This window comes from Helobdella robusta (genome assembly GCF_000326865.2).
Source record: "Helobdella robusta unplaced genomic scaffold HELROscaffold_17, whole genome shotgun sequence".
NCBI lineage: Eukaryota > Metazoa > Annelida > Clitellata > Rhynchobdellida > Glossiphoniidae > Helobdella > Helobdella robusta.
The window spans coordinates 2,111,545-2,135,771 of record NW_008703942.1 but is presented as its reverse complement, the minus strand read 5'-3'; the positions used below and the strand labels follow the sequence as shown (position 1 = coordinate 2,135,771).

General features: G+C 32.4%; 1 protein-coding gene across 1 annotated transcript in view; it reads right to left on the bottom strand.

Moving 5' to 3' along the window:
* HELRODRAFT_75893 (hypothetical protein) overlaps positions 1-24,227 on the bottom strand; it is a gene marked incomplete at both ends in the record, with an annotated part of 61,720 nt that overhangs the window by 10,608 nt on the left and 26,885 nt on the right. Inside the window, 2 exons of the mRNA XM_009016041.1 lie at positions 14,798-14,924; positions 19,580-19,670. Coding sequence (XP_009014289.1) covers positions 14,798-14,924; positions 19,580-19,670 — 218 coding nt within the window. The remainder of the gene's footprint in view (positions 1-14,797; positions 14,925-19,579; positions 19,671-24,227) is intronic.

Here is a 24,227-nt window from a genome sequence, read left to right as displayed (position 1 = left end):
ACCCTTCGCAGAAATTGTTGGTTTTTGGCAAGCCATTGAGAGCAGCATTGTAGCAGTTTCACAGGTCGTATGCAAAACGTGGAGGTCTGCGTTGTTGACGCCGATTAGGTCTTCCAATCCAAGTGTCCTCAAAATAGTCTAAAACAGATTGAGCTTCCACTGGTTAAGACCATCATTGCTATCAAACGTAAGAAATTGATCATCATGGTGTGTAATTTGATAGTCATTAGGGATGACTAGGTCCACCAAAGAATTTGGATTCGGTGGTGCACGATCAGCAAGACGCCTGGTATTTCGAATAGTCTTTTTAAGTATAGAAATATTTGGCATTAGGCCAGAAGCCGCCTGAGAAAGGCTAATAAAAGAATTGGTGATAATTCGTTGAGGAACATCCTGCGTTTCCCTAGCATCATTTTTCATTTGATTCACAACCTTAACAACTTCGACCCGAGCAGCATTTCCTGCGTGGTTATGTTCACCGACTCTTTTTACAATTTTGTCATGACGAGTATGCAAACGTGCCCGACATACAAGATTTTGATATTGATCACATTTCCAGAAAGTTTTTTCTTCTGTAGCCGCATCTTTTACGAACAAGTGACCTGAGTCAATTAATTTTCTTTTTCCTTTTTCACTGTACACGAATTCTAGTGACATTTTTACACAAAGATTAGCGAATCGTGATGCAAAAACTACTTCCTCATTTCTGACACACTTCACATACAGTATTTTATTATAGACTTTTACTTAACTTACTCAGACACGTCCGACGTCCGCGGTCCACCTTTGTATATATTTTCTATTTTATATACCATACTAAGGGTATACAAATGATAGTATTAATAAGCATGGATGCTATACGTTGCCTATTGATATAACCTCCAATACAGTATAATTTGTATATTATACGTATATATTATATACGTTATATGTTATATACGATATATACGATGAATTTCACTCCATGGTGAATTTTACCCCACCACGATGAATTTTTCCACGATGAATTTTACCCCACGATGAATTTTTCCACGATGAATTTTCCACGATGAATTTTACCCAACGATGAATTTTACCCCACGATGAATTTTCCCGCGATGAATTTTCCACGATAAATTTTCCCACGATGAATTTTCCACGATGAATTTTCCGTAAACCGGCGGAGGGATCATAGCTTAATGTGCTTCTCGATGCGTTATTAAGGTACTAATACTCTAAATGCGCTGTGGTGTGTTTATTAATATAATACTGCTATAAGGAATATGTTCTAATATAAATTATATTAATAACAATTTGTTCTGTAAATGTTTACATTTTCAAAGTAGGCCATCAACTATAAATACCTTGTTTTCAACTACACAACCATAATAAACACGAATTTATACGCAAATCATTTTTGCTGGTGACCTAATTGTATAAAAAATGTTTTCGTTCACTTGTTGGTCAAAAAATTATTATTTAGAACACGCGAGTACAGACGAACACAAACTCGAATGTTATGCAAACTTATTTGAATCCTTTACTGTCACTACTTAACTGTTTATTGAGAGAATAGCTCAAGTCATGCAACTCGAAACATCTGCCAATTTGAGCTAATTTATTTTCTTCTTTCTTTCTATTTTGTTAAAAACTTTTGTAAGTATTTTTTTTAGTTTCAAACATTGACTTTTTTGATCAAACTAAATTTCTCATCCAATATTTTACAATAATTATTATTTCAAAATGCAAAGCCTAGATTAGCGCGCGAATTCTCTTTGTACTTTTTCAAAAACTTTGACACTTGTTTTATTGAATAATTTATCATTGACGAACCAAAGAAAAACTTTTCCCCAGCAAACTCGCTGTTCATGTATGCAAATAAACAAACACGCACTTTTTAGACAAAAGAAATGTAAAAACAGGCCATAAAAATCTATTTATAAGTTCATCTAACAAATCTACGTCTGTTTTTTCAAACGAAATAAAATGCGATCACGTTGATTTATTGGAGCACAAGGGAGAGCGGAACACATAAACCTTCCCCGACGAGCAAGCGACACACCAAATCACCAAAGAACCAACAATCACACACACACACACACACACACACACACACACACACACACACACACACACACACACACACACACACACAAAGGACACCCACAATCAAACAATTCTTTTTTAAAACACACGAAACATCGTCAGGTTTTAAATTAACCGATTCAACAATTCTTCTCAAGCCGGAAAAAATTTCGTCAAATAAAGTTGGAAAATTTTTCTGATAAAGTTTTTGAACGAAATAAAAATGTTATTGGTTAATTCGGCGTTGAACCGATAAATTGTGTGTGAGTGTGAGTACGCCATGAATTGAAAACAAGCAACGTGTTAAATTTGATCAACAATTTTGAAAACTTATTGAACTTTTCGATCTTCTCACTTTTTTTCGCTTTTTTTATAACAACTCTAAATTAATTTTAGAATTTTCTGGTCCAGTTTTTATTTTTTATTAAATTATTCACAAACATTGTTTTTTCCATCTACAGAAAAAAAATTTAGTAAAAAAACAGAAAATAAAAAAATGTCGGAGTGAGGTCAAAGTTCACAAAGTCACAATGGCATAATGATGGTTTGTTTATTGCGGCCAATATTGATTTTATGAATGAAAGTCTTTCATTGCTAAACAATAATTTATCGCTTTCAAAAATAGATGCGTTTTAGATAGAACAATGCCCCATAAAAATAATATTCTGCGAACTTCACTAAGTTACAAAATTTTTATACCTAGATTTTTTGAATTTTTTTCACAAATTATGAAAGGATAAGAAAAATACATTAAAATAATCGTTTCAACAAATATTTAACTAAAAAGTTTCAAATTTGACATCTATCACACACAATCCACATTTCAAAATGATGAGGGAATTCAATGTTTTGCGTTCTAACTATCAGCCTACAAAAATATGAAGAAATGTCGCAAGATGAAACATTCATTAAGGACAACCTCTGTCATTTCAACGCCGTTTCTATGGCTTGTTTGATGGACGTAGAACAATCTAACCAAACAACGCAAATTGCGGAATTCAAGTGCACGAAATGAAACTTAATCAACTGTTATATAATGCAATGTTCATGACGACGTCACATTCTTTCCAGAAACAATATTTCACGGCCAGGAAGCATTTAAAACTGCACATCAATATAATCTTCAACTCGTGCAATCACATACCTACTTTATCTTCTTTGTATTCTATCATAGACGCACTTAAAGTTATCTCCTATCGAAACGTTTCTAAAAATTTCAAAAGCTAATAATAAGTGGAGATGAACCTTGAATTCAGAACAACATGCTCTTTAGGTACAAGTTTTTTAGGTGTAACGATAATCATGATGCAACTTTTTTTAAACATTTGAAAAATTTCGCTCCGATATTATTGATGTATGAATTATTTCAAACAGTCGGGATAATGAAAACAATCAAACATTATTATATTACCACAATTTTCTTGGCAAGTGATTAGCTTATTATTTAATTGCATTAATAATTTATTGTTAATAAGACATTGCTATTTAATAACATTCGTGAAGTCCTTGTGTCATTTGTTGAATATCAACATTTCAACTACTATAAAATGTTAAAGATCGGGTTTTGTGGAGGTCGATGGTCGCCAATATCCTGAAAGGATAAGACACGAGAAAGAAAAAGTCATGTAAAAATATGTACAAATATTTTATAATGTTTTAAAAAAGGTTATCAACACATTATAAAAGACCACAGGGCAGTAAATTTGTTTTCAACTAAGATAACCAAATGAAAATGCATAATTATTGGCCATCTTAAAATTTGCTTAGATGGGATGAAACAACTTGACATTAATGTAACAAAACAAGTTTGTAAGATAGTGGAATTAGAAACTGTATAGCGCTCACTACAGAAAAGTAACGAAAACAGAAAAAAAAGAATTAAAGCTGAATTATTTCAAAAATAGAAACTGGTCGTCAGACTTATTCATTCAAGTGTAAGATTGATGTGTGTCTGCAGCGCTAAAACTCCGAATTCACTAGAATTCAGAAGGACTACAACATCATTAATGAGCAATAAAAGACAACCTGATGAAACATGAAAATATTTATATAACAAAAAAATTCTAGTTATTATTAACGCCCAAACAACTAATTGCGACAGAGGTTACTTCCAATCAAAGTATCCGAATCTTTATTGATAAAAAAATAGGCCATTGATGAACATGCTCTAATTTAAATACAAACACAAATACAAATTTATAGGAAATTAAACGAGGAGCGATAATGCTGTTAATGATCAACAATATGTGTAACGAAAAACATGGAAAATTCATAACATAATTTATGTGTCGGATGTATTTAATTGGAAGAAAGAATTGAAATAAAAAGGAGCGATCGATGCCATTAACAGCATCCGGCACTAAGCATCTTCCAGGTTTGTAGGACCTGTTACAACTTGGCAGCCAGGTTGTCATGCAACCAAACCACCTGAACACCACAATATTTATTCAAGGTTGTAAGATTGTTTCGAACTGCTAATGACAGAGATCTATACCAACCATCGTGCGTGTTCGGCCATCGCTAACGCTTTCAAAGAGATTTTAAAGACCTATAAGTTATGAGAAGCATTCCTGCTGTTAAGATATATCTTGTATGTGCGTGTGTGCGTGCGTGTGTGTTGTGTACATGCATGGTTATCTTCAGTGTCGTTGGCGATTTTTAAAGTTTCAATTAGTACAGTGAAACAATTTGATAAAAATAGTTTGACCGAAATTAAATTTTTAAATTTCAAAAATTTTCAGATTAAGAAATTTTTTTTACCTTTGTTTGATATATGTACGCATGTGAGTATGTATGTTTATTTGAGCACCATAGCTGAGTCTATCTGCGGTCCACTATGATAAAACCAAGCAAGCAGCTCCTACTAATTACTGCAGCAGATTAGAATAAATAAAGTTAGTTCAATGTTATACACGTCCATATACACATATACATCATGTATATGCAAATGTGTGAGCATATGTGTGTTATATAACACGTATGTGTGAAGTACATATAATTATACATATATTTTTAATAAATATATACATATATATATATGTTAGTACGACCAACACACACACACACACACACACACACACACACACACACACACACACACACACACACACACCCTCACACACACCCTCACAAACACACACACCCTCACACACACACACACACACACACACATATATATATATATACACTGAAGATAACTATGCATGTACATTGTACGCGACAAATCAAAGTGTTAATCCATTTGTTACTTGATGTTTGTTACTAAAACCAAAACATGACTCATCATGTTTTGGTCTTAACACACACACACACACACACACACCCTCACACACACACACACACATATAAATATAAATATATATATATATATTTATTTATATATATTGCTATCTTCTAGTTTTAAAAATGAGATTAGGACGACCAATTTATGTTGCCGTTTCGCGGCTGCGGTGCGGGTGCAGATAATGAGCAGTAAACTCTGCAGATGCGGGTGGTTGCGGTTTGGAAAAATCTTCTCTGCTTGGGGCTCTACTGTCCAACCCATCCGGATTCACCGGTTGTATGTTCATAAGATTTTGAATCATGATTTCACATTTTAATGGAATTTCTTGAATTAAAGTTTGTTTTCCATTAACTTTGAGGTTTAAAATAAACTTTTGTTACATAAAATATTTTTCTAATTGAAAAAAAGATTTTATTAAAATTTGTCTTATTTCTCCTTTAACAATATATACTATTTCGTTTGTTTTCTTTATATACAGTTCTAACGTTTGTCAAATTCGTATATGGTCCAATTGAAAAAGATTAACTATCGGCCCACTGACCAAATAACTGACCACTGACAAACATAAAACACGGCGATGGATGGTCAATTAGGAAGATGATGAACTGGACGGAATATAAACATATCCTGGCACAAGCAGCATCTAAAAAAGCTGCAAATCAGATCAGATGATGAAACTCCGGCACGTTGAAAAATCGATTATTGTTAGTTAGCCAACAGGCAAATTAATATTTGGCTATTTTTTTAGAAAACCAACAAATTAGAACTATTTAAGATTTGCCATGAAAGAAACATCCAACCATTATAACTTATACAAATTTCTGAAATTTTACATAAAAACCGAATAAACTGTACTGTGACCGTATAATATAATAAACACCATTCAACAGTTTTTACTCACAATCAATGTGGAAATTTCTTGAATTGCTTGCTCCATTGTGATGTGATAGATGATGTCTAGCTTTTGTTTTGCTTTCTCAGAATTTTTTGCTTAGATCAAAAAACCACACACAAATACACATAATGCAATGCTTTCTCCCTTCTCTCCCTTCTCTCGCTTTCTTTCTCTTTTTCTTTCTCTCTACATGCACAATTTCATAAAAGTAGGCGCCGCACAAAAAAGAGGTTAGGAAGCGTTAGACTGATATAAATTTTTTCGCAACAATACTATTGAATAAAAGTAAACTTGCATGGCAGTAAATATTTGTTGCAAGGAGTTGTTGCTGCTATTGAAAAGTTGAGAAGGTCAACAAGACAGGATGCAAACATGCAAAGCCGAAGTGTTCGTGCCTACCAAAACAAGCACGCTAACACGCACACAGACACACACGCACATACACGCGCGAACACACATACACATTGCACACACACACATTTATTGAACATTTCTTAAAAATGTTCGCATTAAAACAGGTACGAGATATTTACGTATGAACAGATATTAGCTGTATGTATGTTTTTGACATACATTTACACTTATTTAGTGGCGAATCTAGACAACTTTGATGGGATGGGGTGCATTTCAAGTAAAAGTTGATGACCAGGGGGAATTTTTCGCAACTCTTTGAAAAAATGTTCACCTGAGGTGGCCAACTTTCTCGATAATGTGGTCAAAATTTTTCTTCCGATTTTTTATTCGGCTTATAATGTCAGTTTCTTATTATTTTTTTACTCGAAGCAACCACTTCTACTAACTTTTAACTCAAATAACGCTAACTCCGGTCCTTCCCTAGATAGGCCACTGTACATGTTTGTAGAATTGTATGCTCATTCATTCATACAGCATGTTTCAATGTATCTACACTAAATATATATTTTACTATAAAGAGAGAGAAAGAGAGAAACAGAAAGAGAGAGAGAGAGAGAGAGAGAGAGTAACAAAGAGAGATAGAGATATATTTGAGAGACATGCATTTGCGTCCACGTTGGAATTTTCAACGTTACTAAGCAATCTCTGACGTGTTTCAGCTTTTTGTTGACGCAAGGTGTCGATGATAATGATGATGGCGACAATGAAAACATTATTGGTGATGATTATGGCGACATTTCAAGCAGAAAGGATGGTGGCGATGATGATAACGATGTCAATAATTACGATATTATTAAGGCTTATGACAAAAATGTCAACAATGCTAACGATGGAGAGGAGCATGGTGTTAATATGGTAAAACGGTGCCAGCAAATGGTAGTAACACCGGTTTCCATTGCTATTTGTTATAATAATAATTTTTGTTTATAAACATTTATTTAGTACTTACAAAAAGATGTTAACATCAATAACTTGGTATTAAAAAATGATGACACCGCGGTAGCATTGCAGACAGATGTGATGGGGATGCTGATGGCCATGCATTTTAAATCGACTGAAACTGATGATAATAACCCCAAAAATGAAATTGTTGAGTATATTTCAAGATAATGATGGAAGTTAAGCGATGCATTCGAGTTGCTTAAAAATTTGTCCGTGGAAGCATAGTTTGATGATAAATGATCGCTTGAATTCTCTGAACCGTAAACTGACTGACGATGTCGTTCCAGTTATATTTGTTATATACTCGTTATTTATCCCCTCGTAACCAATTATCAGAGGTCTTAGCAAGACAGTACGTTCAAAGCGCACACACATCTCACATGAATACTAGGCCCTCCGTGTAATCGAACGCAGTCACTGCATTAGCAGGACCAGGTGCCTTAACCGTTGCACCATCTCGCCACCCGTTAACGGAAACCTAAAACCAGTTAAAATCATTTATAATATGGTGACAGCTGAAACAAAATTATGACGAACATGAGCAAGAGGAAGAGAATGTTCCTTTCCTTGCAAAGATTACAAGAGAAGAATGGAAAATTTAACTCTTGGAAGATATGTAACTATGGCAAACAAATTAAAACTTATCAAATGAATTGATTGTAGTATGTAATGTAGCTTGATATCGCATGTTCAAGTAGAATGGTTATATAATATTTTCAATTTTGATAGAGTATGCAGAACTGATATAATTTTTAAAAATTATTTAATCGGAAAAGTAATTTGTTCGAAAAATAATCTTCATGACGTGAATGAAATGGGTGAGAAAAAGAACTTTTTATAACCAGCAACATTCACAGCCTGCATTAAACACCACGTGGCCAGTTGCAACGCAGAATAATGTAGGCTTCTAGCGTTAGCTTCATCTTCCCATGCTACAAATTTTAGACAAAATACTTATTTAATGAAAAAAAGATAAGGACCGCAAAGCAAACTGAGTGAAAAATTGTTAGCACACATTGCAAACAATGAAACTTTTTCCATGGTTGTGATGGTATGTTACTCATAAAAATATTTTTCCTTTTCTGGTGCATTTATATCTTTTTGATGCTATCAGAGAGCATACAGCATGCAAACTGACGCAACTTTTACATTCATGTTATAAATGAAGAAAACAAAAGTTAAAACATTTGTTCGTGCGACTGAACTAAAGGTAAATTATCTTTTTCCATTATTTTCATTCCACTTCATCAAGCTATGGAAGCCGATAACGAAATCTAAATTATTTGGCATTTTATGTGGTTTCGATTATTTGCTATCATACAACGTTTATGTTGTTCAACAATGTATAACGTCTAAATTTTATCAGGCTTTTATGGACACTCCTGTTTTTAAGTCTGACGTTTCATGTTGACGAGCGTTTGACATATTGAGCATTTTATGACGAATGAATGTCAGGAGCGCCTATAGGCACTGCATCGCGTTCCACTCATTAAACATTCAATCAATACCTATAAAAATATTCCAACGACAAACGATCAGAACAGTATTAGTACCTTACAAATAACGTATTCCTAACACAATTACATGTGGTGGTAGTTAGTGATGATGGCAACTTAATGACAATTTTAAACTCCTTCCAAACAAAAATTTGCAACTTCATCAAAGTATATCACAGACAGACACACATACAAAAATGGAATCTGCTACAGCGTGCCGAACAAGGCATCTCAGCACACCAACGCATTATACTTACTGACGCGCAAACAAACCGCCACGAAATGGCTTTAAAAATTTTCCATTTGAAAAAGAATTTATTCTTTTAAGAGCTTTAAAAATGTGCCGCTCGTTTAACAAATACGCTTAAATTGCTGTGTCGTTAACAGATCAAGACAGGGCAATCCAATTTATTTATTCAACATTTTTAAAGAAATCAAAGATGTTTCTCTTTAGACGCCAACAACAAGCCACCCGCCTCTCCTCGCCGCCAAACAATCACGTTGATGATATGCATTTGTGCTTTGGACTACTGCAACCCGTTTAAGAGTCTAAAAATAAATTATAAGGACCTGCGTGTGTAGGTGAACGTGCGGGATTGCCAGCTAATTTGTTCTTCTACATCCTACAATTTTAATTGCTTTGCACAATGTTCGTATCCAATAAAGGCCGTTCTGATAAACAGAAAATAAAAATGCATTAATATCAGTTCAACATCCACCTCAATAGATACACAAATTATAAACTTATGGACTTAGAGGTTTTGATGTGCTGTACCTACTAACATGCTAAGTAAGTGCTGATAATTTACTTTTTTGCAATGTGGAACGAATTTGAGTCTGTTTTTTCTAAAACTCGAATGCTAAAAAGTTTCATATCTAATCTCCAAAATATTTTGAACTTCAAATTGTTGACTTGAGTACATTTATATAACCGTCGACAGGGAACTAAGAGGAAATAAGCCACGTGAGAGAATGAATTGCGTGGTCATCTTTTTACGAGAAGTTTATGTGGCACAGAAATGAATGTGGAATTAACGATGCCACTAACCTACCTGCTGAACGAATTTCATATTAACTCATCAATCTTCATTCATATTTATATTTTTGCAGTTGTACAGACCATTCGTGAAATTTACTTTTTACACGTCAGTGTTGCAAAGTTTGAATTTTGTAGAAGGATAAATGTTTTTTTCTTATAATTACTTAATTAGTGAGACAAAGGTTCTTGGAAAAAGAGCAGCGTCTGCTTAATTAGCTTTCTGAAATAATCCACTAATCAGAAAATATGAGAAAACTGCTTAAAATACGAGGAAACTTTTGAAGGTTTTGTTACGCTGAAAATGGCGGACGAAAAAAATTTGAATGCCATCAAATAAATTTATCGTTGAAGGCTTATTGAAATATTTATACGAAAAATTTATTAAATTAAATTAGAAGCTATAATTAAAATAATTTTAAGCTTTTTAAAAGTTATTTAAAATAAAATTATAAGGTAGGAAGTATGTTATAATTCAAGATGAATAAAGATTTATATTTGTATGAATACCAATCTTATTGTCACACATGTGTTGATACATTCAATGCGCCATATTTATTATGGTATAGTTTATGTATATGATATGTATAGAATATTTATAAGCTGTGTATAAATTAGGTATGAGATATAGTAGGCATAAATATATGGTTCGTATGAAGTTAATGTTATATTTCATTCAACCAATTATTAAAGGTAATTACAGGTTTCAATGATTTGGCAGTCAAAAAACGCCATGTCGAAAATATTTTCTCACAAAAACAAAAAATAACACACACAACATAATTTACTTAAGAAGACTTACAACAACACACCTGCCACGCAACAAAATAGAACAACAACACGCCATCATCAACAACAGCAGCAGCAACAGCAGCAACAACAGAAGAACAGATTGCATAAAAACATGTCAAAATGCTTTACTGCATCTTCTCACACAACAAAGAGATAAAACATTAAGGTGACATTTAACAACTTACACAGTACAATAAAATATATATATAACAGGTGCAAAGACATCAAAGAAACCTTATATCATATCTTAGCACACCACGCCACGCCACACAACATCACTCTATACAATATAAATAATTTATAACAAGTATGGAAAACATAAAAAAAAACCATGGATTGGAGTTTCAGAGGAAAGCGATTAACTTCGCTATGGCAATCAATGACAAAATGAAAAGCATTTTTAATGAGAGTAGCGTGATAAATACGGCGTGAAATTTTTTTGACCGTTTTTGAAAGTTTATTCCAGATTAATGAGAGGATATTTCGCGAAAAACCTAAAGACTTGAATATGAATGATGTTGTGTTGTTGTGAAGTTATGTGATGTCAAGTTATATGATGTGTGTGATGTCATGTGGTGTCGTATCACGTTAAAACAAGAAACAAATACTTCAACACAACTGAAACAACAACATTTATCAAAAACAGCCAAGAAACATTGCGTTTTGACATTGATAAATAAGTAGAATTAGATAAAAAGAGTGAAACCAGACAATAACAATAACAAACAACCACACTATTAAAGAAAGACACCATCACAGAGTAACATCAAAATCACTAAATAATGTGATAAAAAATAACAAGATATGGAAAACATCAACAAATACAATAACAACAACAACATCAACAACGCCAACATAGGTAATACGTCAAACAAAATTTAACGTGTTTAAAAACACCTGACAAAACATGGAACATTAATTAATTGCAAATCTTTTTATGCCATCTTTTCATCCTTTATCGCTCACATCAAAAATAGCTCTAAAAGTTATTTTTGGCGCTAAAACAAAATGTCATCAGCCAGTAAAGACATTTTATGACATGACTTCAACATGGCTGTCGTCCATGAATATTAATCTTTTATTTAGAAATCGAACGAAAACTTACAGATATATAATGAATAAATAAAAGACTGTCCATAAAATATTTCAAGGTTTTTTTGCCTTTGTTGACTGCATTCTTGTTACAAACTGTTACAAATTTTTAACCCCACCCTCATTTAAAGCATTCAAAAAATTTTTTACCTCGTTTGCCAGTTTTGAAAATTACCATTTGACATTGTTTTTTTAACAGTTTATGATAAAAATTAAAAAAGTGCAAAACAAAACTGGATGTCACATACATTAAAACTACGCTACCTCCTTCTCTCTTATCACAAAATGTCACAAATTTTTGGATCATTTTCGGCCAAAGCGTGACACCCCCTATGGATCGCCCCTAAATTAAATAAATACATTATATTGAAAAATCAATTAAACCACAATAAATGTAATTTTCAAACAAATGAATGAATAAAAAATATTGGTAAAAAAATAAATAAAAAAAATTTAGTTACTTAATCAAAGTTGCTCTCTCTTTTTCTCCCTCTCTCTTTCTCTCTCTTTCTCCAACTGATAGCAAAAACAAATAAAATTTAAATGAACTGTTAAAAACAACAGAATAAAAGAATAAACAAAAAACCCAAACAAATGAATGAATGAATAAAAAAAATGAATGAATAAATGGATGAAGGAATGAGTGAAATGAATAATAAATAATGGATGAATGAAAGGATGAATGGATGAATAAACGATCGGGATAAAAACAAAGAAACAAATAACATGCGTGTGTGGATGGTGCATGCTGAAAGGATGAAGTAGATGTTGATAAATGCTCTCTGGATCGTCGAATGTACAAATTATTTCACTGCCACAAATAGCATGATGAACAGCGATAACAAACTGGCTCGTTTATAACAAATACTTAAACGTAAAAACTTTCTTATAAATTGGAAGTTCGTCTTTAACGTACCAATGTTCATACGGATTTATTAAGGAGATGACGATTTTTTGATAAAAGTACCAAGCAAATACTATAAAGTTGACAATTGAATAGAATTATCTGTATTGTTGTAAATTGAAAAAAAAATATTTTGAGATCCTATAAGCAAGAAAGAATTTGTTAAAGACGTTGTTACAAGCTCAAGAAATCCATCTGTGAAGTTGACTGAAGGGGTAAAGTGAAGTTGACTGAAGGGGTACGAACTTCTTATTCAAATGATGGTTTGGAGAGATAACATAGGTACGTGCCGATACTAATTAAACTGTGAATAACTGAAACCAAAAATGTTGGCAATTAATTAATTAATTAAGACGCAACTTCCCATTTGAAAAATTCATAAATTTTAAAGGCAATGAATTAATTTTTAAATAGAAATTTAATAACCGCGCTGCTACAAAAATGTACGGACAACCAACTCGACAACATACACTTTTTGCAACAGCATAAACACAATCACTAACCATAATGCATTCAACACACCAAAACAATAAAACAACAACATCACATTACAACCATCTCCAAACAGACAAACGATTAGCAATTAATGTCCCATTCATGACAAAAAACACACCGGCACAAAACTGAGACACTGAGCATGTTTATATAAAGTGAAATCGAAACTGAAAGATATAAATAAATGATGTGATTTTATCGGCTTCAACTGCAACAAGCGACATCAATAAACAACAAAATAACAATAAAAAAATATGAAGAAGTAAGAGTCGCAACGACGACAGCAGCAACATCGTTGGTTTTGTTACTGCTTCAGTTATAAATGTAAAAAGAGTTGATCCAGGCGATTACAAAGATCCAGATGACAAATAGCAACATGCATCATTAACATGTCTCCAATCTTCTTGATGGATATATTTTCTCGAGGAAAAACAGCAACTAAAAAAAATGTACACTACAAGATTTATTTTTTTGTTAAAAACTAGATAGAAACACACTCCACTTTTGAGAAATTGCATTGTTAAGCTGTTTCAGTAGCCGAGACCATACCATGCAACCATGAAGTACCACACAACTTCATATTTATCAGAATAAAAAAATTTTCAGATTTTAAATCTCCACTTTTTCTTTTTGTCTATGTTTTTATCTCGCGACCACAGATACAAAATTTCATCAAATCTGATTATGAAACTAACTAAATTCAATTTATTCTATTGCACAGTAAGTTATAGGCATAAAAATGTTCGTCCTCACCGTCATTATTGTCGTCACCATCATCATCGTCATCATCACATCATCATCATCATCGTCATCACATCATCATCATCATCATCATCATCAAGAGCATATAACCATAATCATCATCATCAGACCCAATAAAAAACAAGACTCTAATCACCATCAGTTACAGCATTACAACAATGGATGAAGAACACAACAGAAATGAGCAACATGTACCTGTGATTAATCATAATATTCGTCATCGATGTCTCATGCGTACGTGTGTGTGTTTGTACGTGTGTTTGTACCTGTGTGTGTGTGCTTGTACGTGTGTGTGTTTGTTTGTACGTGCGTACGTGTTTTTGTACGTGTGTGTATAATGTATATGTGTTTGTACGTGTGTGTATTATATATGTTTACGTGTGTGTGTTTGTATAATTTCAATAACATCAGAAACAATCTTGACAACAACAACTTTGACAACAACTTTGATAACAACTTTGACAACAACAACAACAACGTCTTTGACAACAACAACAACGTATTTGACTACAAAAACACAACAACAACAACTCAACAACAACAACACAACAAAAACAACGACGACGACAACAACAATATAACAACAACATTAATTTCATCAACACCCATAACGCTAACTGACCAACAATGCAGAGGGGCCTCCTGATAAATTGCAACCGGCCACTGAGATGCTGATACCGGGATCGACAACCAGATGACCAGACCCTAGCTAGGAACTCCACGGAGAACCAGACAACCATTATCAGTTCCTACGTTTGTTGGATTTGTGTGGTGCATAACAGAATGTTCTATACATTACATAACCTAACATTAACGTAACATTTACATAACAATAACATAACATTAATATAACTTAACTTGAATCAAGAGAATAAAAAGATGAACATTTGTTTTAAGAACAATCAGCAAAAATTCTCACGGCAAATTTACAATTCTAATCATAAACAGTACATACATTATTTACTTTATTACATATTATACTACATATTACATTATAATATACTATTTGGATAAACTTTTATGAACTTGAAAAAAAATTGTTAAAAGTTAACTGCGACAACAATTGTGTTAGACATGATTTCATTTTTTTAAAGAGAAGCAAAATGTCACGACCCGTTTTGCTTTCAAGTTATTTGGTGAGCATATTGAAGCGTATGAGCCTTCATGAGGCACTTAGGTTGTTCTATGAAAAAGTGACTTACGTGCTACGCGCGTATTCCAGCTGAATGTTCCTGGGTGCATTCTGATTTTTGCGTGAAAAATTATCAATTAAGTTGCGTGTGACGGAACGTTGATGATGCGGTGGAAGCAAGCATAGAAGAGTTTGAATGATCTTTTTAGTACCTGCTGATTGCTTCCAATCTCTTCTTTTAACTTCTTCTTCAGTCAAACGACCAACAGATGTTTAATTTGTTGCTAACTTAACTGCGGTGTTTTTTTAATGATTGTGTACCTCAAAAATATGTTACAATAACACTCTGCTTAAAAACAATTTCTTGAGGATTTTTGCGCAAGTATGTTTGAGTTTACTATTGAATATTTTTGGTGCAAGTTCCTGGTCCAAATATTAATTGAGATGACCTCATTGTATCTATTGTTCCTCTTATTTGCAGAGGCATTTACTTTATTAAACTCAACACACAGCCGTCTCTTTCAGACTGAGTTGCACATGAAACTCGTAAAAGTAATTAAATGGGCATAAGCATTACTTGCCGCAGAGCGCCACACGCAAATATGCCTCAAAGGCACTTAAGCATACGAAGCTTTTAAAAGTATTTCCCGAATTATCTATTCTACTTCATACTGTGTACATGTTGTACACGCAGTTTTATGTACATGCGAGCTTCAGGTCATGTACTTCAAGCTTGTAATTGTTTGATGGTGTTGAGTTTTACTCTGCTTGCCTTTGAACCTGGTCAGTGCACCGTGATGAAAGAAATACTTCGTACATGAAAGTTTAGTCATATTTTTTATAATCAAAGTTGTCGTTTAATATAACTCAAACGCATTTTGTTTCACGACGGCTCTTCCTACTTATATACGCCATTGTATTGCTCGCAACATAATGTCACTCCGCAGTTTCTGTCAAGACAACAACGAGCTAATGCGTGTTAAAATTCAACCGCAATGAATCTTGTTTCCAACAATATTGCTTTAGCTGGTGATTTTAATCGCGTAAAATAATAAAAAAAATTCGTTATAGAAAAAAAAATGGATGGAATTTCTACGCTAGATAAGAACCAGCACATCATTTTGTTATAGAGACTAAAAACCACAATTAAAAATAATTGCAGGTCTGGACTTGACTGACACCATAAAAAATGCTCAAGATCATTTTTTGGATAAATTTAAAAAAGTCACACAAACATTTTAATCCATCATGCTGACAGAATAATATATGGTGAAGAATGAGGATGGAGTCATTACTCTATTGCGGGGTCAACCACCTACTACATGCACATGTATGTATGTGTGTGTCTGTGCATACATGCCTCTCTGCACGTTTATGTGAGTGTAAACTTGTGTGTGTATTTTCGCGTGTGTGCATTCATGTGTATGTTTGCGTTGTAAACGCATGCGTGCATGAGTTTGTTTACATGTGTTTGAACTCCAGTGTGTCTGTGTGCTTGTGCGTGTTTGTGGGTTTAGTACTGTGCATGTGTTTTTCTGAATGAGTTTGCAATCATGTGTGTTCATATGAGTTTGTATGTATGTGTGTTTATGTGTGCGTGCATGTGCGTGTATGTTGACGGTCATTTGATATCTCGATATGTAGAAGACTTTTGTGCACCAATTTGCACTTGTAAGACGTGCGGGAACTTTACGAAATATTGTTTCTACACCACACATACACACCTGATTTATATATATTATTTATGTACACACACGTACATGTGTGAATATATATTTCTGTTTTTGTCACATCAGATATAACAATTTTTTAAAGTTCTTATTACCAACAGTCGAATCAGAATCGACGTTGAATTTTGAGTGAAGTTCATCCAGCACACGAAATGGCACTCACACAAAATTTAGGATAACAAGCAAATGAAGTATGAGGATAGGTAAACATTCACTCTAATCTATTCCACACACTCAGACACACATTAAACCACATATAGAGATACACACAACCACAAAAACACACAGACACATAGGCAAACTTATAGGCACGCAGTATTGTATGATTTACAAAGCAAATTGAAGTCAATTTGTTAGGCAGGCAGATTAAAGCGCGATCATTTTTGTACATTGTAAAACGTGACGAAGAAGCCTTTGAATCGTAAGTTTTGTTGTTGACGAAATATGTTGTTGCTGTTTGTTTGCACTTGTTCTCAATGTTTGCGCTGTTCATTCAGTGCCGGCGTTCATTTCAAATTTGTTGATGTTCCTGTTAGAGGCATATTGTAGGCTGGTGTCAATGGCCTTCTGGTTCATATTTGGGTTGGCAACATGTTGTTGCGGTCTTCGTTTTGTTGTTGACATTTGGTGATGTGTTGTACTTATTGCGGTGATGTGTTGTTGTTGACATTTGGTGATGTGTTGTTGTTTTTGTTGACGATGCCGCCTAAGTTATTATTTGATCAACAGCGCAGGTTATTACTCTAAATAAAAATTTACATTTAAAATTATTTTTTAAGGAGCTCAAATTTTTATTTTTTAAGCTTTTAAATTGCGGCTTCAGATTTGATCAAAAAAATTATTTTTTTGATTTGTAAGAATGATATATATATATATATATATATATATATATATATATATACATACATACATACATACATACATACATACATACATATAACAAAAACTAAAAAATATAAATGCTCATACATTTTAGTATAATCTTTTCAATACTGCATTATAAATAAGAGACGCTAATGATGTTTGTGTTGCGGTCAGCCTAGCGAACATTGTTCTTGTAGGTCAGTTTGTTATCGTCCAGCAGATTGAGTGGCTGTAATTGCTGGCGGCGACGATGTGGATGAAAATGTTCATTCCACTGATTGCCGTTCCCAAACTCTTTAACCTATTTCTTCTTAATTTTTTCTGATTTTTTTTTCACGTTGGTAGCCATTTTTACAAAAAAATTTATCAACTACTATTTAATTTGTCCGTGCAGTCAATACAAAAATATTTCTGGTGTTTTTTGCTGCAAAATGTTTTAGCAAATACGTTAATGACGCGTTTTTTATATAAATTTAAAAATTAATTTTAATTTTTGTTAAATTTTGCTAAATTGAATTACTAACTCTATCTAGTCCACGTAAAATATCAAAATAATCGGCCATTCATCTGTGAAATAATCTGAATGAAATAACAGAAAAAAGCAATTTGGTTAAAAAAATATGCCACTAGATTGATGATGTTGATACGAATAGGCAGATGTCGTGTCTTGGATAACACTGTAGTTATTGTACTGTTATTTCATTGTTGTTACTGTAATGTTACTTTTTTGTTACATTTTACAAACGTTTAATAAAATGTGATTTCGCCTGATAACGCGTGTAAGAAAAAATAAGTAATTACCAATTAATAAATTATAAAATAAAGAGAAACATACAACTTTTCCATCAATAAATGTGACTGAATTAAAAATAATATTTTCAAAACACATCCAAGTATTTTATGTACTGTAGTAGTTGCATATAATTGTGATCAAGATAACATTACGAACTACGTGATCAAATAAAAAAGTTAAGCGCTACAGCATAGAGTAAAAAACAAAGATAAAAAAAGAAACTGAAATTTACGCAATAAAAATTCTTTTAATAAAATTTTATTAAACAACCATTAAGCAGGACTGCATAATCCCATAATTTTTTTAAATGAAAAACACAGGGATGTAACCATTACATGATGCAACAGTAGTGAGATAACATTGTATGCAAATATAACCCAAACAAATGCTACGATGGGAGTGACTCTTAAATCAGCCCACAAAAATTCATATAACATGGATGATACACAAAGGCAATAGAACAAGAAACATTGAACGGAGATGATTAAACAGGGATATCCAAACACAGATAACACAACATTGATAACATAACATAGATAGAATACCATAGATGATATAACATAAATAACATAACATAGATAGTATACCATAGATGATATAACATAGATTATTGCAGAGATAACATAACATAGATAACATAACACAGAAAATATAACACAGATAACATACCATTGATAACATGACACAGATAGTATACCATAGATGATATAACATAGATAAAACAGCACAGATAATAAAACCTAGATGATATAACATAGATAATATAGCGCAGATAACATAACATAGATAACACAACACAACACAACACAGATAACATAACATAGATAACATAACACAGATAGTATAGCATGGATGATATAACACAGAGATAAGAATATAACTAACAAGATAATAGAGAAAAAAGCCAGCTATTTCTTCGTACTGGTCAATAGTTGAGAAGACACTGAGTAAGAGGCATTTGAAGACCATTAGGAACCTGGAAGATGGATTGATTGATCGATTGACTGATGAAATAAATGAATAAATAAATGAAGAAATGAATAATTGATTGATTGAATGAATGATGAATGATTGATTGATTTATTGTATGATGATGTGGTTGGTTATTATTTTTATTATTAAAATTAATTTTGTTGTGTTTAATTGTTGTTACTTTAATTGACTTATTAATTTATTTATTTAGTTTAAACTGTTGGTTGATGAGTTATAAGCTGTTGTCCGATTCAATTAAGAAACAATGATGATAATATTTGATTAATCAAAAAATGATTTATTTAAAAGTTAATCTGAAAAAATAATTTTTTTTCAAAAATATACATGTATTCGTGAATGTTAACTGGTGATGTTATTAACCCTTTGAAAACAGTTCAATCGCTCGTTTGTGAGTCTTTCGCTAATAGAAATGCTAACTAATTACATCTTTAGAGCGCCATCAAATTTAAATGAACTTATTCCTTGGGGCAGATGAGCTTATCGAGGATTTATCTGAGATTGCTTCGCTGTTTTAAATGCGTTTTGTTGAAAGTATTTTGGGTATTGTCAGAAATTGATTATTTTGTCATTTAGAAGAAATTAAAAAAGGTTTTGACTTGATTGTTTGGAAAAACAATTTTTTTTAAATAACGAACATTCTTAATAAATTATTTATATAACTGCAAATTGTCATATTAATTTTCATTAAAAAACTATTTAAATCAAATATAATACTCAATAGTTAGATTTTATTGAGATTTATACTTAGACTTCGTGTGGAATTTAAGAAAGTTCATATATTACAGATGAACAACTTATATGTTAAAGTTAAAATTTGTGAAACTTAATATCATATGGATAATTTTTGTTTTTTTATGGAAAACAAATCTAATCAAGGAGGTTGATGTCACTTTCTGTTAGGATTTTGAGTTGTTACAAGTTTAAATAAATGACTGTGGTGTGTTCTATGCGTGCAATGACTGCTGACATTTTGTGCCGTGAAGATTTTTTTATGTCTTTCATTTTTTTTTTACTGGCCTTGTGAGCTTTTAATTATATATCAACAATTTTTTGAAAATTTCAAACATCCAAGATAATTTATCAAAGTTTTAAACATGGAAAGTTTTATTATCTGATTAATACGGGCAAACGTCGGTTAATTTAAATAAAAGCGTTTAATTACTTCCACTTAGGACGACTTTTAGTTAAAATTTTCAGATACTAAGTATTATAAGGTTTATTTTTACAAAATTTTCTTAATATAATCTGTGTTAAAAAGGAAAACTTACTTGCACCGAAACAGAAAAAATATAAAACGACGAAATCCTCATCCACTCATGCATTTGTTGGAACAAACTTGTGAAAAAGTACTTGACTACAAGATGAGGGAAATTAAAAATGTCATGTACATTTTAAGTGCAGCATTGTCCTTGTAACGATCAACAAGAGTACAGTGCAGTACAACAACAACAACAATGTACGGTAGAATGCAGTACAATAACGTGGCGATGACGGTGGTGACAACTACTCAAACTGGCACAGCATACAAATTAACACAAAGGACAAAAGAATGAAAATAATTTTGAGTTTTCCATTGAGATTTTTTCAATGAAACCCAGAAACTTAGTGTGCATTTAAGACAAAACAACTTTCAAATATTCGTGCTTCAAACTGAATTTCTATTGTTTGCATGAAGACAAGTTATCTTATAGTAATGAATTGTGTTTGTATAATAGTAAAAGATACAAACGTTAGCTTCGTCGATAAGAAAAAAACATTTTGTTTCACCAAAAAATAACAAACACACAACTGAATACGTCGACACAGTTGACTAATCAATCAATTAGTTGATGGCTGATAATAAGCAAAGCAAAATAAGATTTGTGGAGAAAAGGATTGATGAAGTGTGTAATCTTACGCGACGTTTTGTTAGATATCCCACCATCCATCTGCAAATTTCATCCAAACCAAACAAATTTAAATTATCAAAAAATTGGATTTTTAATTTACGAATGTAAAATGGATGATGCTCTATGGCTGACCTTTTTGCATGAACCAACTCTAAAACAACAAAAATTCTGTTGATGATAAAAACAATGTATTATGTTAATCAGTATAATAGTTGTTATTAACGTTATGGTTGTTCTTTTTATGTTATGTTATTGTCTTTGATGTTATTTTAACGTTTTATAATTAAAAAATTTAAGCATAGTTCATATTTTTTGTTATTCCGATAATAATTCATTATTATTACGATATTATTCCGATATTACGATATTATTCCGAAATCTCTCGCACAAAGTATAATACTGTTTATTTTTACGACATTTTTTGATAAATTGTCACCTCTTTCAATTCAAATTCAATAACATCAACATTAAAAGCAACAGCAATAACGTTAACAATAACAACAACATCAACGACGACAGAAATGGGATATTTGGACTAATTAACTTGATAGCGCTCAATAATGATGAGTCAAAAAGCGGTGAGAGTGTTTGTTAATGTAATGCATTAAACGAAATTGTGGCCGTATGTGTGTGTTTTTGTGAGTTTCTCTGTGTGTGTGTTTGTGTGAGTTTCTCTGTGTGTGTGTTTGTGTGTGAGAGAGATCCATTCCATTAAACGGTGTGTTGTTTATGTTATTACGACGGGGAAAAAAAATCAACAAATGGATTTGGTATGCCTGCCATGTGTAGGTAAATTATCATTTGGTGCAGCGCGTTTGCTTGATGTACGATGGAGATTAAGAAGATAATGTTCGATCTGATTATATCGCTCTGGTGATAAATTTCCTGATGGAGATGATGGTTTAAAAATTATTAATGGAATTATTCAATGATATAAAATGTTTTTTTTTTCATGATAATGCCAACAATTCTGTAGTCATGCTGTTTGAGATTGAAAATAATGAATAATAATTATATTGAATATGAAAGGGATTATGTCGTGACGACGGAGAAACAGTGTGCTGATTGATGCGGAAATAAAAACAAAGCTGCGAACTCGTGAATGATGACGTCATTAATGATGGTAGGAAGTCAGGTTGGTACCAAAGATAGAAAATGTGACAATGATAAAATTTACCGTTGGTGATGGTCATTTTGACAACCGTAACACTATTAAGAATAGTGGCTAAAATAAATAATTAAGGAAATTTTCTATCTGAAAACGTTACTTTGCTTGGCTACTAATTATAGCTGCTATTACTACTACTACTATTACTTCTACTACTACTTCTTCTTCTACTACTACTACTTACTACTACTACTACTACTAAAACTGTAGTATAATTCTGAAGTTTTATAACGCTTCCATTGATAATAGCAGATACTAGACTCGTTTTTAAAATAAACGTTGAGAAAACATGAAAAGAGGTAGAAGTTGTTTGTTCAACCCAACTTTGCAAACATCTTTCAACCAATGGTTTGAAAGAACGTTCATTCATTATATACGATAATACAGGTGTATGATAGTTATTGAATTTGATCCACGTGTGGTGTGCTGGATGTTTGTTTGCCCAGGTTTATAGAGTTTTCAAAATGCACTTTGATATTTTAAGCTGTCACAAATGAACTACGACAACATTTTTAGCAGCATCCACCAGATGAAACCATTGATGATATTGACTTTTCAGGGTCTGTTCAGGGAATGTATGGTTATCCTAAACAGTATTGTTCAAAGGAAATGTGCTTCAGCATATTACCAAACGGGGGAGAAAAGAGGTTGGCAGAATTACTACAAATCTACGGCTTCGCTTTTTTGTTACACCTTTTAACTGTTTTTTTACATCTTCGGAATTGCAGTTTATTACTGGTTTCAGCGATTGGAAGCATGCTACAAAAGGTTTTCAGAATATGAAGGCGGTGTTGAACACCAAACACATCTATGCTGGCATATATAAAACAGAATACCAATGCTCAGAACAATTGACTCACAATTGATGCGACTATCGATATTGGAGGGAAGTTTTCAAACATGTGGCTGCAGTAGTCCTCTTCCTGACAGAATGTAGTTTGTCTTTCAAAAGTAAAAAATAAATTATTAGATCAGCTAATGGCGTATAGCCGGGGTGTTTAGAACTCCTGGCAACATTCAATCAATTTTTGCACACCTCTTTTGAGTTTGGATTGTCAAATAATGTGGGCCTATAAATCGAAAGGTCAGTTTCGGGAGCCACCAAATGCATTTCAGCCAGGGCCCAATAAGGTTTTAATCCGGCACTGGATTTAGTAAAATTAAAGTTTCAAATGTTTCTTGAAATGCTTTTTACTATGAAATAAATTTTTTAAAGAGCTTTAAAACATCTTTTTAATACAACTTTTATTTAAATTTATATTAACAGATGTTAAAATTCAGCACTAACTAGGTCTAAGACTTAATTAAATAATTTTTATTCAAAGAACGATTTTGTTTCAATTAAGTTTTGAAATGTTTGCAATATATTCTTGAAAAATTCAATTTTAATTTCTAAAACGACAATAAAACCTGCTGTTGATGTTCTTAAACTTGTTGTATCAAACTCCGACTTTTTGTGCTCACGTTGTCTGGTATTTTTTTT